The 14,628-nt window shown below is 48.1% G+C and overlaps 1 protein-coding gene across 1 annotated transcript; it reads right to left on the reverse strand.

Moving 5' to 3' along the window:
- Positions 1 to 9,480: 9,480 nt before the first annotated feature.
- Positions 9,481 to 10,959, reverse strand: HOXA4 (homeobox A4). Its single transcript, XM_058028301.1, has 2 exons — positions 10,371 to 10,959; positions 9,481 to 9,809 (listed from the first exon to the last, which is right to left on the reverse strand). The coding sequence occupies exons 1-2, from the start codon at positions 10,957 to 10,959 to the stop codon at positions 9,481 to 9,483; spliced, it is 918 nt and encodes a 305-aa protein (XP_057884284.1).
- Between the last annotated feature and the right edge of the window lie 3,669 nt (positions 10,960 to 14,628).

The raw sequence follows: 14,628 nt of genomic DNA on the forward strand, positions 1-14,628 counted from the left end.
AGGAAAAAAAAATTGGGGAGGGGGAGTTCTTTGCCTAAGGGGAAAAAATTAAGGAAAAAAGAAAAAAACCAAAGTTGTATGTGGCCCCTGAGCCAGGCAGCTTCGCCTGTGTGTGAACCCATCACATCTTCCCTGTAAGATTGTTTAACTTGTGCTATTGACACAATAAGCTAAACAAACAAAAGAAACCCTCCACTCACACAACTTTTCTGGAAGGAGTCAAAGTAAATCAGATAGTTCACGTTTTTACCGTGCTCCTGGTTCAGTTCTGTGGCTCCAGCATCGTGCATCATCATGTGCGCACCCTTGCCCAAATCTCTCCACCGTCTCCCATGAGCTCAAAGAGGCTAACTACATATCCCCTCTTACTGTTTCACCTACACTTCATTGAACAGAATGGAAGGAGATTTCTTTTTAAAGATGACTTTTAGTGTTAGTGTAAGGTTTGTTAGTGACAAGCCTTATTATACTCTCTCCTGAATTGTAAAAAGTGGCCCACTGGAATGTAAACCCATTCCTATCAGTGTACAGTAGTGGCATTGCAGCAAAGTCAGCGTGACGTTACAGCAGGAGAAAACTTCACAATTTTTCACATGGAAGTGACTAAGCTAGTACCAGGGTATACATGTATTATCCCTCACTGGGAACTGGAATGAAAACTACAAATGCCCCAGAAAAGAGGGGGCATTAGGCACTCTCGACATGCCCGAGTCTGTAACTATCAGCTTGCCCGGTAACTCCACAGCTCTCATACTTATTGTAAACCAAGGCCGATATTTACTTGAGGTGGATTCTCGGCTCTTTTAAATTTGGTGAGTTTGCGTCCCATAGAGGAAACGCGCAGAGAAGTTCTTCTGCAACAATGAAACTGAAATTAATGGGGAATGGAGCAGATGTTGAAAAAAGCGAAGCAAGTCTTTCTTGGGGCTGCTGTAAAAAGTTATTGACTGCTTTGCGTCAAAAGTAGAAAGATGGCTTTAGAAGTTACAGTCTTGAGCAAATAGAAACTACAAAAGCAATAAATCACAATCATAAGTCATCTGAAATGCCTTAACGCTAGCTGTGGCTATTGGCTTCAAAACCTTGTTTCTGTGAACATCTTTATTGGTATTTATGGTCAAGTTAATCCTAAAACTACTGTTTAACAATTAACTTGGTGTATATAGTGGGGAAACTAATTAATTCTTAAGAAAAGTAACTTCTTGACGTGTGAATACCTTTCACAGAATGTGCTTTGGGAAGGCAGAAGGGGGAGTCTGCCCAACTTTGTGCTGTCCTGAACTGCAGCTGAAAATTGTTCTCTTCCCCCGAATTTGGAGAAAGTTTTCTTTGCTCTATTAGCGTGATTACGAGGCTTCAGATGCAAATTCAAATGATGCTGCGAGTCGCAGGCGCTAGACTTCCCTCGCCACCCCATTTCTTGCTTTGTTCCTGTTCCTGGACACTCAACGTTGTTTACCTTGACGATTTGGAGACCCGAAAGAGTGTTTCTAGTAGAAAAAAAATGTGGACTTTATCAGTAGGTGTACTACTGATTTTTCTGTGCTTTATACACATGCCTTGGAGCTGAGTTTGAATTCCAGCCTCAGTAACAACAAACAGATCTGAGTTCATAACGTGCCTTCATTAAGGGAGTCCCTTTGTGCCCGTCTGGCATTAATAGCCAATCTTAGCATTAATGCTATTTGAAGTTACCTTCAATATATTTGGAGTTAGAACTTTTACTGTGCTTCAAGTTTACTTTTATGCCAGTCGGTAAGAGCTGTGCCTATCACTCCCATGTGGAGATGAAATGGGAATCACCCGTACGATATAAGTACTTATTTCCTCGCTACCTCGAAAGATTTGCAATCTGCTGGGGTGCAGAGCTGTTTACCTACATCCGTGCGCCTGATAAAGTTGGTCTTTGATCATTCCCAAGTAGATAAAAAGAGCAGCGTTATCGACTGTGCCCTTGCGAGAGAAGTTCTGCTCAGAGTCAGCTGAGCCTGCCGGCGTTGGGTCCGCTAAGGAATCCCAAATATCTCTGCCCGCCATGCTGTGGGTACATGCCACCGGAGGAAGGTTCCTTCGCACCGTGTTTTCGCTTTCAATTTCCGAACGCAAGCGTGAATGGACATTTGCAGCGCCTTTTTGTAGTTAAGATTTAAGCAGCTCATTAAGCCAACACAAAGAGCCCTTGTAGTCCTGTAATTTATGGCCGCTTTTAAAAGGTAGTAAAATACACTAATTGTACATCAACATCCAAAAAGGAGCAGGTAAATCTAGCAGGAATTTGAGCTAATTCTATGTAATCCTCCCCTCTCGACGGCCGGCATAAAAAAAAAATTTGTCACTATGGAAAGCATTTCTTTTCTCCTGCCAGAGGACCAAGCACATCAAGGACTTCAGCAACTCCGAACCACCAGACACCGACCTCCACTCAGCGCAAAGCAGGCCAGGACGGACAAACACCCGAAATCTATTCGCGAAACATTCTGTTGTATGCACGCAGACAAAAATCAGGTTTTCTAGCATCCCCACATGCACTTCTCGTTTCCAGGACTGGCTGCGGAACTCCTCGAGGAGGAGGCGAGCAGACAAGCCGCGATAAGCAGCCATTCAACACCGAACTGGCTCCAACCCTCTCTCCCTCGCCTTGTGCCTTTGATTTCGGAAGGAGCTAAGAACGGACAAAGAAATTCTCTAACTCTTTCGCTCTTCAGATGACTTTGCATCCTTCCTGTCCCCAATGCCTTTATAAGGATGGCGATCACTCAGGTCCCGTACACTTCTTTGTCTGCCCAGACACGCGCATTCACCACCCACGGAAGATGAATAGAGCCAATCCAGAAAAAAAAAAAAAAAATTCCAGCTAGGTTAAATATTTATCGCAACAACAACAAAATCTCATTCCAGCAGCCTTGTTCTTCATGCAGGTACCAGGCAAATCGCATTCTTACAGCCGCCACCGGCGCAAAAGCAGCGGCCGCTGCCCGGCTCTTACCTCCTCCAGCTGCGCAGGGTTGGGCAGAGGCGCTCCCGGCTCCTTCCACCGCCCCGGCCGAGCGGCTTCGTTTCGGGGCTCCCTGTAAACAAGCAACAAACAGTGCCTTACCGGGGAGTGCAGGGGGAGGTATTTTGCTCCTTCATTGGCAATACATGGCTTGCCGGGCGCGCTGGGAGAGCGCGGAGAGGGGCGGGCGGGGATGGAGCGGGCTCGGGCTCCCGCGAGGAGCGTGGATTCCCACCCGGGTGAGGAGCACGGGGAGCTGAGAAATAAAAGCGTGCAGTTGTTTTGGTTGGGTTTTTTTCCTTATTTTTTTTTTCCCTGTAGACAGCTATGCCTTCTGTCTCCAAGTGTTTGGAAATATTGTCATTCCTAACTCTTGTTACATGAATGTCTGCTTTATTTTCCTCTGGGAAACCTTTGTTTAGGATCATTTAATCAAGAACAGACATTAAACACAAGTCGTGGTGTTCATCTCTGCTGAATAAAACTCGGGAAGGATTTCAGTTTAAATGCGGGGCGTATTGTGGTTGGGCTTTTATTCAAACGGTTAGCCGGGCCCAATCCTGCCACCACAAGCTCACTTAGAGACTAACAATTGACCTCAGCGAAGCGGGATCGGGCCCAAATGCTTAAAAAAAAAAAAATTAAAAATTCACCAACACAACATACACACACAAAAAAAAAAAAAAACCAGCAACGAAAAAGCCGACATCCATGAAAGCCATTGACTGAGAGGAAAAATCTGGGCTGCTTCTTTTCCCCTAAAATAAACAGTATTGCTGGTCCAAATAGACAATAGTTAGGTTATTTGCATGCCACTTACTGAATCACTTTTACATATGAATTAATATTTTTCATCTGTATTCCGTCTTGCTAATAAAACCCGTCTAACGCATCTTACAATCGTCAGTAAATGCAAGTGCTAATAATTGAATAACACCGTTCTTGCTGAAGGGTGTTATCTGAGCCCTGGAAATATTAAGTCTGTCTTGGGACAACTTTTCGAGCAGATACTTTGCTTTGGTAATTTAGTAGTTCCATAATTACACTAATAATTTTAAATTTGGTGTTGAACTCCAGTCTACATAAAATCATGCAATAATAGCCTACTAAACTGTTTATTGCTGTCTCATAAATTTGCGAGCGCTGACTGTTAAAATCTACTGGCAAACACAAAAGAAAATGGAAAGTTCGAGCTACAATCACAGAGCTGCTTCCTGTGGTTATCCTTTGCTCTACCTTTCCTTCCACTCGGCTCCAGCACAGGGGGAACCCCCCGGCATTTTAGCCTCAAAGCCGTACCTTAGCTGTTTTGATCCCTAATCAATAACCATGTTACAAACAGCAATAATCATCGATCAAGCGTGTCGTGACTGGGTTGTCCCACTCGTGTTAAATATGGAGCGTGTATCTGAAAATGGTGCCAGCGACTTTCTGTTATTTATTTTGGAGCTATTAGGTCACGCTACCATATTTTACACTGCCACGGTCCTTTAAAGTATGCTGTTTCTTGAAAGAGTTGCTAAGTAGCAATAAAGCACTTTAAAAAAACTATGTCTTTTTTTTTTCTTTTTTTTTCTTTTTTTTTTTTTCTTTTTTTTTTAATTAGTTGTTATCCCAAGCTCTAATATTCATCGCGGCACTCAAAGTTCGTACATAAATCGTTCAGACTAATGAGTCATAGAGAAATTCGCCCATGACTTTTCCTTTGCAATGCTCACTGCCTTTCCATTGCTTTTTTGGCCATGTATTAAGAGACGGTGATTTATTAACGCCAGGAAAATTGAACAAAGCAGGTCCTCCTGCACTGTGGCACCCAGCCTTCCACAGTGTGAATTAGAACATTATCAAGTGTGTTTGCCTCCGTAACACTTAATCACCAAAAGCCATAATGTGACCACAAGGCAGCTAAAACAAAGATTTAACATTTCTAAATATTAAACTTGTTAAGCAAATGCTCAGCAGACAAAGCAAGCACAAACAATTAAAGTCATCAAGCTAGAAATACACACTACCTACTTACCAACACAGACCCTATTGCTTGCTTAAGAAGTTTAGAATCTTTCAAGATAAATCAGGTGGGGGTTTTTTAAATGGAAAAAAAAAAAAAAAAAGAAAGAAAAAAGAAAAAATGAAAGAAAGAAAAACAAACTCCAGTAACAAGGAGTTGAGTTTCACTTCTGAGAGAATCACTCCTAGTGAGGACTGACGGCCACAGATCCATTCCTGACTATCTGCATTAATTATTTAATGAGTCACGTGACCCTAAAGATTAAAATTTCAATATCTCCCCCAGAACAGACGCAACACCTTTATCTGCGAGCGCAGGGATGCTCGTACTTGGGTCCCCTAATCTCTCCTGCCTTTGACAGCTCCTCAGTTTCCAGGCAGAGCTCTGGGGCATTATTAACAAGGGTTTGTCCCGCTCTGCACGGAGAGCCGGGGCAGCTTCGCACCCTCCTCCCCCCGCCCTCCAAATGAATCAGTTGAACCCAAATCGTCATTGTCTGCGGCGGGGAGGGGGCTCCGCGCTGCTGCCAGGGGCACGGAGAGCGCCAGGGCGGCGCTGCCCGGGCCGTGTGTCGGGGGTGAGCGCCACCGGTCCGCGGCCCGGGCGGAGCCAGCAGCGCTGCCCGGGCCGCAGGGAGGCGGCGGCGGAGCTGCCCCGGGCCCGCCGCACCCGGGCCCGTGGGCCGGGCCTGGGCGCCCACGCAGCAGGGACAGCCCCGCAGGGACACCCGGGGCCCGCGCAGCAGGGACAGCCCCGCAGGAACACCCGGGGCCCGGGCAGCAGGGACAGCCCCGCAGGGACACCCGGGGCCCGGGCCCGCGCAGCAGGGACAGCCCCGCAGGGACACCCGGGGCCCGGGCCCGCGCAGCAGGGACAGCCCCGCAGGGACACCCGGGGCCCGCCCCGGCCCGGCCCGGCCCCGAGAGCACGGGCGCAGCCTCCGCCTCCTCGGGGGGTGACGCGCGGTCCCCGGGCGGAGGAGCGGGAGCGGCGGGAGAGCCCGGGCGGCCCGAACGTGGCCCCGACGCCGGGCGGGGGGGCCGGGAGAGCTGGAGTTTCACTGCAAGCCTGTCGGGATCTCCGCCTGCGTGAGGGCACCCCCCACCCCTTCCTCGTTTACAAACACGGGACAGGAAGCCATGGGACTGCAAGCACCCTGGGGAAGAAAATAAAAAATTAAAAAAAAAAAAAAAAAAAAAAAAAAGAAGAAATAAAGAAAAAAATCCTAGCATTGCGTAATCCCCCCGTGCAGGATGGCCCTGGTTATTAAATACCACAAGGCGCTTGTCACAGTTCAGCTCCTCCTGTAATGAAACACCAGGTATAGCAAGAGCTTGCAGGAGAAACGAGGGTGGGGATCTCGGAAGAGAAGTATTTTTCTTGGTGGGTGGAGGGGAGGTGGGTGCCGGGGTTAACCGAGTGGCGTTCCCTGCTGACAGCAAATTGACTCCGAGGTGATTTGGTCTTTCTTTGAAATATTGACACACTTCCACTTCCAGCGTTTTGAGCTGTGCTCGCCTTTGTGGCCAGAGCAGATAAATCCGTGTGTGAGAGACACCGGGAGAGCGAGAGAGAGGGAGGGGGGCAGAGACATTTAGGTCCAAGTGCCGGATTAAAAAGAATACTGTCTTTAAAGGTCAAGGGTTTGAAGGGTCAGTCTGCTCCTCTAAAAAAAACAATTAATGGGATAGAAAATTTGTCCTCTCGGTGAACTCCTGGTTGCCTTAGCAAAGGGAGCACAATGCGAGAATTTAAACAGGACGATGTAATTTTTGAGGTTATTGTAAAGACGGGAGGTATTGGACGGGGAGCAGAGGGCTCCCAGCCCGGGAGCAGCATTCTGCTCCCAGCACAGGCAGAAGGGGAAGAGAAGGAAGGAGAATTTACCTTAAACGATGATAATCGGCCATGGGGTATTTTGCAGTCCGCAGCTCAATCTCCAGCAAGAGAATGTACATTTTTTTAGGAGACAGCCAAGATGCTGTGTCTTTACACATGACCACTTTTTTTTTTCCCCCAGGAAAATCCTTTGCGTCTTCACAGACTTTTCCAAGAGAATGCCTTTCAGAACCGCTGTTGAATTACAAAGAAGTATTTATTGTAGGAGGTGATTAATGATTCTCCCTAAAATTGCTATTTGCAGCGTGATTTCATTTCTCTTTACAATGGGAGCAAACCAGGTTTGTACGCATAGGCTGCACACTAAAATCCTGCACTGCCAGTTAATACGTTTCAGCTGGAATTTTGCTCAGTTGTGCTAATTTTGGCTCTAAACACATTAAGGGATTCTCAGGCAATAAATCAAATGAAGAACTACACATTTGCAGATAGTAGTTACCTGACACACAGCTATATTTTTCCCCCTTTATAAGGAGACAACTGGCGAGTCAGGATTTAGCAAATAGCAATATGTGAGCACAAGTGTGCTTTTCAGGCCTGCTCCTTGGTCAGGTATGGGGACAGCCGTGTTTGCTGAGGGTGTTTACAGCTGCCACCTTCCTGGTGCTGAACGGTCTTCTGCCGGTGGCACATTCCATTTTCCTCTGGGATGGTAAATGTTCCATGGCTAGGCAGGGATGCTGGCACAGCCTATGGAGCCTGGTGCTACCTCAACCAGGGATGATGATGCCCCCTGGTCCTGGTGGCCCCACTTAGGTGAAGACAAGAGCTGATTCCAAGAATCCATCTTGTGTGTATTTGGCTGAGTAAATAAATAACTATTGGCCTGCAGGTCTTCCCTGGAAGATTTGGTAGCACTTGAACTCCTTTCCAAGACCTTTCCTGCCTAGCTCAGTGCTACACCGTGTTGTGAAAGCCCCAAGCAGCTCTGTTAGCAGCTCTGCTTTGCCTGAACTCCTTAGCTGCCTGGAAGCAGGGAGATGCACAGCCTGAGCTGGAACCAGCTGAATCCCATTTTGCCACAGTGGTCGTGACAATCTCGGTCAAAAAAGCCTCATGAGTTGTATCCAAATTCATGTGTCTACCAAGGCTTTCTCAACACATTTTGAAATAATCTAAAAACAATAACAAAAACAAACAAACAAACAAAAAAAAAGGAAATAGAAACAGAAAAGGCAGCTTAAAAAGAAATTTTAGGTTACCGTTCAAGTATTCCCCTTAAACAGTGCTAGCCAGCTAAGAAATCATAATCAGGCAAAAATGAATGAATAAACCAGGACTGGCTAAAGATTTAAAGTGTTATCACGGCATGGGAGCTTATTGGCTCCCAGAAGAAGCACAGTTTCTCTTGTCAGGCAGCTGAAAACAGTCACACGGCCGGCGGTGGAGTCGGGCTCATTCTGCCTAAGTCAGCTAACGAGAGCACCACTCACCTATACAATGAAGCGAGACCTTTCCTCGTCCTGCAACTCAATTTTTCCCAGCCAGGCGAGTAGGAGTCAGGAGGTTTTTCACCACATTTAAAATAACCATTACCTTATTGACAAGATGAATCCAAGCCAAAACAATGCATTAAACTGTTGGTTTCCATTCCTGACGCCAACACCAGCCATGCACAAGGTGGATGAAACAGCACGTAGTGGACTTGTGTTTCAAGCGTTTAATTCTTTTGTACAGAATAATCTTTATTACTAGCATTTGGCACTGTTATACATTACACCAAAAATCCACAAATTGTACATGGACTCAAACTATTTAGACGGTGCCAAATATGAAGACAGCAACAGCTTTTATAACAATATTTCTTTAAATAAATGCAATAGGGAATGTGGAGAAAAACTAATAGATCACAGCTACTGAGGGGACTACACTTAAAACCAGTTAAGTTACCTTTGATACATAAAACATTTTCCTTTAGACAGCGTAAGGGGACTTTTTCACAAGTCTTTAACCTCTTGTGGACGTGTTCGTTCTCCCATGTTGGTCTGTGTGTGTATATGTGCCTGTGCACCATCTCACACACAAGCACGCACAGAGAAATCCACGAACACACCACAGAACAGCGCTATTCGAGTCAATGCTTTACACAAGTGTCTCACGAGCTCTTTGCTTTGTTTTAAACGTTTTTTTTTTATTTTTAACGTGTTCCCTAAAAAAAAAAAGAAAAAAAAAAAAAAAAAAAGAGTCCGTCTTAGGTACAGAGAATTCGTCCATGACAGCATCCATCCCTCTCTTACACCGACGGCAAGAGAGTGTTTCCATAAATAGAAAAAAATGATGGGCATGGAACCATTATCTATATACAATGTAGACAATCGTCCGGGTTTTGGTTTAAACATGTGCCCGTTCTTGGACACATCTCGTCTTCCTTTTCTGCTCCTGTTTTGTTTTACACAGTTTGGTCCAAAAGGCCAGCCTCCACCTCGAGGCAGCTTGAAAACCCCAATAGATAGGTATATATATATATTTTAAAAACCACAACAACAACAACGACAAAAAAAAAAAAAAAAAAAAAAAAAAAAAAAAAAAAGCCAACCAAACAAAAAAAGACCAAAAAGACTCAAACCAAAAACCGTATTTATAGCGCAGCTGCGTTGGGTGTAGCCCCATCGAGCGGATGGGGGTGGCCCTGTGTCTGTGCTTTGGACTGCTGGCTCAGTGTGGACTGGTTTGAGGAGCGCATCTTTGTGTTAGGCAGTTTATGGTCTTTCTTCCACTTCATGCGCCTGTTCTGGAACCAGATTTTGACCTGGCGCTCGGAGAGGCAGAGGGTGTGCGCGATCTCGATGCGTCGCCTTCTGGTCAGGTAGCGGTTGAAGTGAAACTCCTTCTCCAGCTCCAGGACCTGCTGTCTGGTGTAGGCAGTGCGGGACCTCTTGGGCTCCCCTCCGTTGTAATTGGGGTTCACTGAAACGTGCACGCACAGGCACACACATACACACGCGGAGAGGAAAGAAGGAGAGGGGAAGGGATGGAACATAATCATTATATAATAACTTGACACCGGGTTCACATAAGATACATAAACGGCAAGAAAAATTGTTTCCCAGCCTATCGACAGTGGGGACAATCGAGGAGCAATAAAAAATGGTGATGGGCATTTGGGTTAGAAGAAAAGCTTCAAAGACACATGGCCCAGAGCCACTGCAGGGCAATTAAATTTATGGGGGCTATAATTACTGCCCTAACAGTTTGGCGTCTCGTAAATCTTTTGATAAAGGACCCCGGATACAAAAGGTTTCTCACTTTTTTCTTTTATTTTTTTTTCCTTTTTTACTTTTCTTTTTTTTTTTTTTTTTTTTTTTTTTTTCTTGATTTTTTTTCTTTTACTATTAGGAAACGCGGAGGGAGAAGGAGGGGAAAAAAAAAAGCCACACACGCCACGACCCATCCCGGTCCCGGGAGCACCCTCCCCCCTTCCCTCCTCTGCAGGCGCATCCCCACCTCCCCCTGGCAAGGGCAACTCACCCGTGCTCACATGGATCTTCTTCATCCAGGGGTAGACCACCGGCTCCTTCCCCTTCAGCCCGGGCAGGCTCTTGTCGGGCAGCAGCGGGCAGGCGGGCCCGGTGCCGGCCCCGGCGGCGGGGGCAGCTTCGCAGCGGCGCTGCAGGGCATGGCCTGGGAGCAGGGGCTGGGGCGGGCCGGGGTGGCCCTTGGCGGGCGGCGGCGGCGAGGCGCCCGGGGGCGGCTGCTCGGGGCCCGGGGCGGCGCTGCCGGCGCTGCTGTAGCTGTAGGGCGCCTGGGGGTACGAGGGTGCCTGCGCGGGGTAGAGCGCCTCGGGAGGCGGCCCCGGCGGCCCCGGCGGCGCCGCGGGAGCCTGGTAGCCCGGTTCCCGGCGCGGCCGCGGGAAGTACTCGGGCAGCGCCGGGCCCGGGTGCGCGGCGTGCAGGTGCGGCGGCGGCGGCGGCGGCGGCGGCGGGGCGTGCGGGTGCGAGTGGTGCGGGTGGTAGCTGGCGGAGCTGCCGGCGCTGCCGCTGTGCTGCGTGTATTCCTCGCAGGGAGGGAATTTGGGCTCGATGTAGTTGGAGTTTATCAAAAACGAACTCATGGTCATTAATTTGTGAAGTGCAAAAATACTAATTTTTCTCGCGTTGTCGTTTTTCTGGGCTCGGCGAGGCCCCTCCCCTTCCCCCCCCCCTTCCCTCCCTTCCCTCCCTCTCCCCCTCCCGCTGCTGTCAAGTGCTGCCGCTGCCAAAGTTTGGGCCTCCAGCCCTTCCCCCCCCCTCCCCTTCCCCGCTGCACTCCCCTCCCTTCCTCTCTTCCCACCCCTGGAGCGCCTACAACACACACAAACACACACCCGCGCACACACACACCCGCACCCCCCGCCGCCCCGCCACCACCTGACCGCCAGCGCCAATTACCGCGCGGGGCCGCGGACCCCGGATCAGGAAATGGAAGAGGGACGAGCGGCCGCAGGGCAGCTCCGCGCCCGGGGACCCTCGGCGGGGACCGCGCCTCCCCCGCGGGCGGCGGCTGCCTGGCGAGGGAGCGCCCCGCGTCCGCTCCTCTCCGGCATCCCCGGCTCCTCCCGCCCGCCGGCCCGGGCCGCGTCCTGCAGTCGCGGTGTCAAGCGAGATAAAACTAATCCGGCTTTGACAGTCTCCCACCCGCCCCGCCCGCCCCAGCACTTTTTGTGTCCTCGTTCTCCCGTGGGAGAGTGCAGGAAGCGGGGCGAGGAAGCGGAGCGCAGCCCAGCTGCGCGATCCAGAGGGAGGCAGGCATTGCACAAGGCGTTGCACAATCCCTTTGAACGAGCCCATCCCCAAACGCCGGGGCTGCGCGCAGGCAGAGGGCGGCAGCGGCTGTCGGGCACAGGCCACCGGCCGCCCTGCAGCCTCTGTCCCCAGCGCCCCGCCGCTGCGGACCGCCCGGGCTCTTGTGCCCCTTTGAAGCTGGGCTAATTGGAGGGAAAGTTAGAACGAAGGTTGCGGGGAGGCCGAGGACAGTCCTCGAGGGGCTTGCGGGGAGCAAGGCATAGAGCGAGCCTGAAAATAACGGGGAACAGAGGGGGAAGGGAGAGGGGAAGACGGACACGACGGTATCAAACACTTCCTACCGACGATTACAGGGCTCACTGGAAGCATCCCTCCCCGCGGAGCAGAGCTTTCTGAACTACGAATTTAAGTCCGTTGGTTTGGTCTGCCTCGTCTGGGGTTTATTTTTAATTTTCACTTCCATAAGAAATCGCTAGCGCCTTCGCAGCAGTAGCTCGCAAACCCTGGTGTAGGAGGGAGAGGGCACCCGGGCACTTCTAGGTTGCTAAAACTGAGACTGTTAACGGTATTTGCAGCTCAGGGGGAAACGAGGCAACCGCCCTGACCTTAGGTAATTGAAATTTGATGGTTAAACTAATTACGCTCTTATTCTAAGGGGACAAAAAGTACTTATTGAAAGTCAGTTAGTCTGCCACATTTGGAGTAGGCGCGAACTTTTTCAGATTATTTTTTTTATCTGTACAGGAAAGAATATAAGCAGATAGAAATATTTACCACACCCTTAGAGAATGTAATTGCTGAGTGGCTAAATCTCATCTGCTGGTATGGGAAAATACTTCTAATATATCAAGCGTAAATATGATACAGTTTAGATCTTGCCTTCCTAAAGATATTACACTAACAGTTACCCTGGTTTAAATTCAGATTATTGTCTTTTGCAGTTTAATAGATAATGGATACATGCAATAAAATTCTATTTGAATATATATTCTATCTAACAAGACACACAGCGTATCGATTTATATTTTATCCACAGACACATAGGCACGCACATTGCATGCGGCTTGTAATATGTTAGAACATTTCCAGCACTTGGGTATACTGGGGTACTTATCTAAACAATCACTCATTTCCTCCTACTATCGAATGTCTAATTTGTAAAGAGAGTTAAAACACATTTACTTACTCATTTCCAACAGCACATCTATGGAACTCTAACTAGAGCAATAGATAAGTTTCTCTATTTACTCTGCGTGGAGAGGAAATGCGGTTACACACACGCGGTTACACACAGAGACAGCCGCAACTGCTCAACAGCACACATTTGATAGAAAAGGGGAGATTGTTTTATTTAGATTCCAAACAACAAAACAACAGCAAACCCATTTCCTAAAAGGAAAAAAGCTCCCATCTGCATCACTGTTAAAAAAAAAAGACCGCCGAAGTCCACCACGATAGCATTTTCCCGGTATAAAGAGATACATGCACACACAGAGACGCATACATACAAATACCTGCCGGCTAGCACCAGATGAATTACACTGGGGTATCGTAAATATTATCCTCGGCATAAGTCCTGAGGCTCTGTGGCCGGAGCACTACGGCGGGCTGCCGTGTTCCCACGCCACAGTAAAACACAACGAGAAGAGTTGTCTCGGTTTGTCACATCAGCGCTATATTGGGAGAGTTGGCCGGGCTCAGCTTCATATTATTTACTGCGATTAGATCTCAAAGTTTCCCCGTGCCCTTTTCTACAGGAGGGCTCTGGCGCTTGGTTACAGAGAGAAGGACTCGGTTTTGTATACGAGTGTAAATCTGCAAGGTGACCTGAGCTGCCCAGCTCGAGTCTGGCTTTTTCGTGTGGTTCTCTTGGTCTGTGAAGATGTGCTGAGGCAGGACCTCCAAAAGGCCTGTTCCGTGTCTTTCTGGTTTTGTTATCATAAACAAGAACCCAGCCAAGACCACCAAGTGTTATCTTGCACACGGCCATTTCGACATTTTACTGCAAGATTTATGGCTGTAATAAACAATCTCAAACCCTTTTTCCCCCCAGTACTTCCCTTTAACAAACTTGTACCATCACCCTAAGTTCTCAAAGAAAGAAAAGGACAGGATAAAATAGGCCAGCTCCCTTATTTTTCTAGAAGGACTAAAGGCTCGGTTTCACTGGAGAAGGAGACTTCAATCAATTAATAAAGAAGCGAGAGTTTCCTGGCCGAGGCTGGCCGAGAATGGGATGGGGACAGCACTGGAATTAAGTTGAGAGGGAGAGAGTAAATTTTCATGCACCAAGAAGAAGCAACTTAATACATACCGAAAGAGGGAGAAAAAGGGGATCCCTCTTTTTCTTGTGAAACAGGCAAGCATTCCTGTTACCCTCCACATACGCAGCTAAAACATAATTACCACGAAAGAGAAAATTATAATAACAACGGCAATAATAATAATAATAATAATAGTAATTCAAGTCAACCTCTTGCCGTGCCGGGCATCCTCCACCGAGAGCGGTAGGAGGAGGAAGAATCGCACTAGCAGCCTGGTTTGACTTTGATTTGAACCATTTTGAATATATTTAGTCCCAGCTTTCCCCTCTTGAATGCGAGGCTGTCCCAAGTTTCAAAGTGACCGAAAAGTGACACCGTGTGCATTTTGTTTCTTATTAATCTTACACATTGACAGTCTTTGTTAAATAACAAGGCGTGCCCTTCACCAGGCGACATTTTCATATTTGTTAGACGCGGTGACCTGAAGTTCACCTCGGCCTTGGACTTAGTTTTTCTAAAAGGTCTATAACAGTGTCTTTTAGATAGCAGGGTGCTTTGCCCAGGTCACTTCTTCTAAGGGAAAAATACGAAAAAAATCGAGGGAAAATGTAAACGTTATGGAATGTATCGACTGTATTCCTTTCTTTGTTCCTGGGAATGATACAGCCCCGAGGCTGCTCCTGCCTCCGCGGATGAGAGCGTCCTTCCCAATGGGCGCTGCCGGGGCAATGTTGGCATTTT

Source organism: Melospiza georgiana, chromosome 1 (assembly GCF_028018845.1).
Source record: "Melospiza georgiana isolate bMelGeo1 chromosome 1, bMelGeo1.pri, whole genome shotgun sequence".
Taxonomy (NCBI): Eukaryota; Metazoa; Chordata; class Aves; order Passeriformes; family Passerellidae; genus Melospiza; species Melospiza georgiana.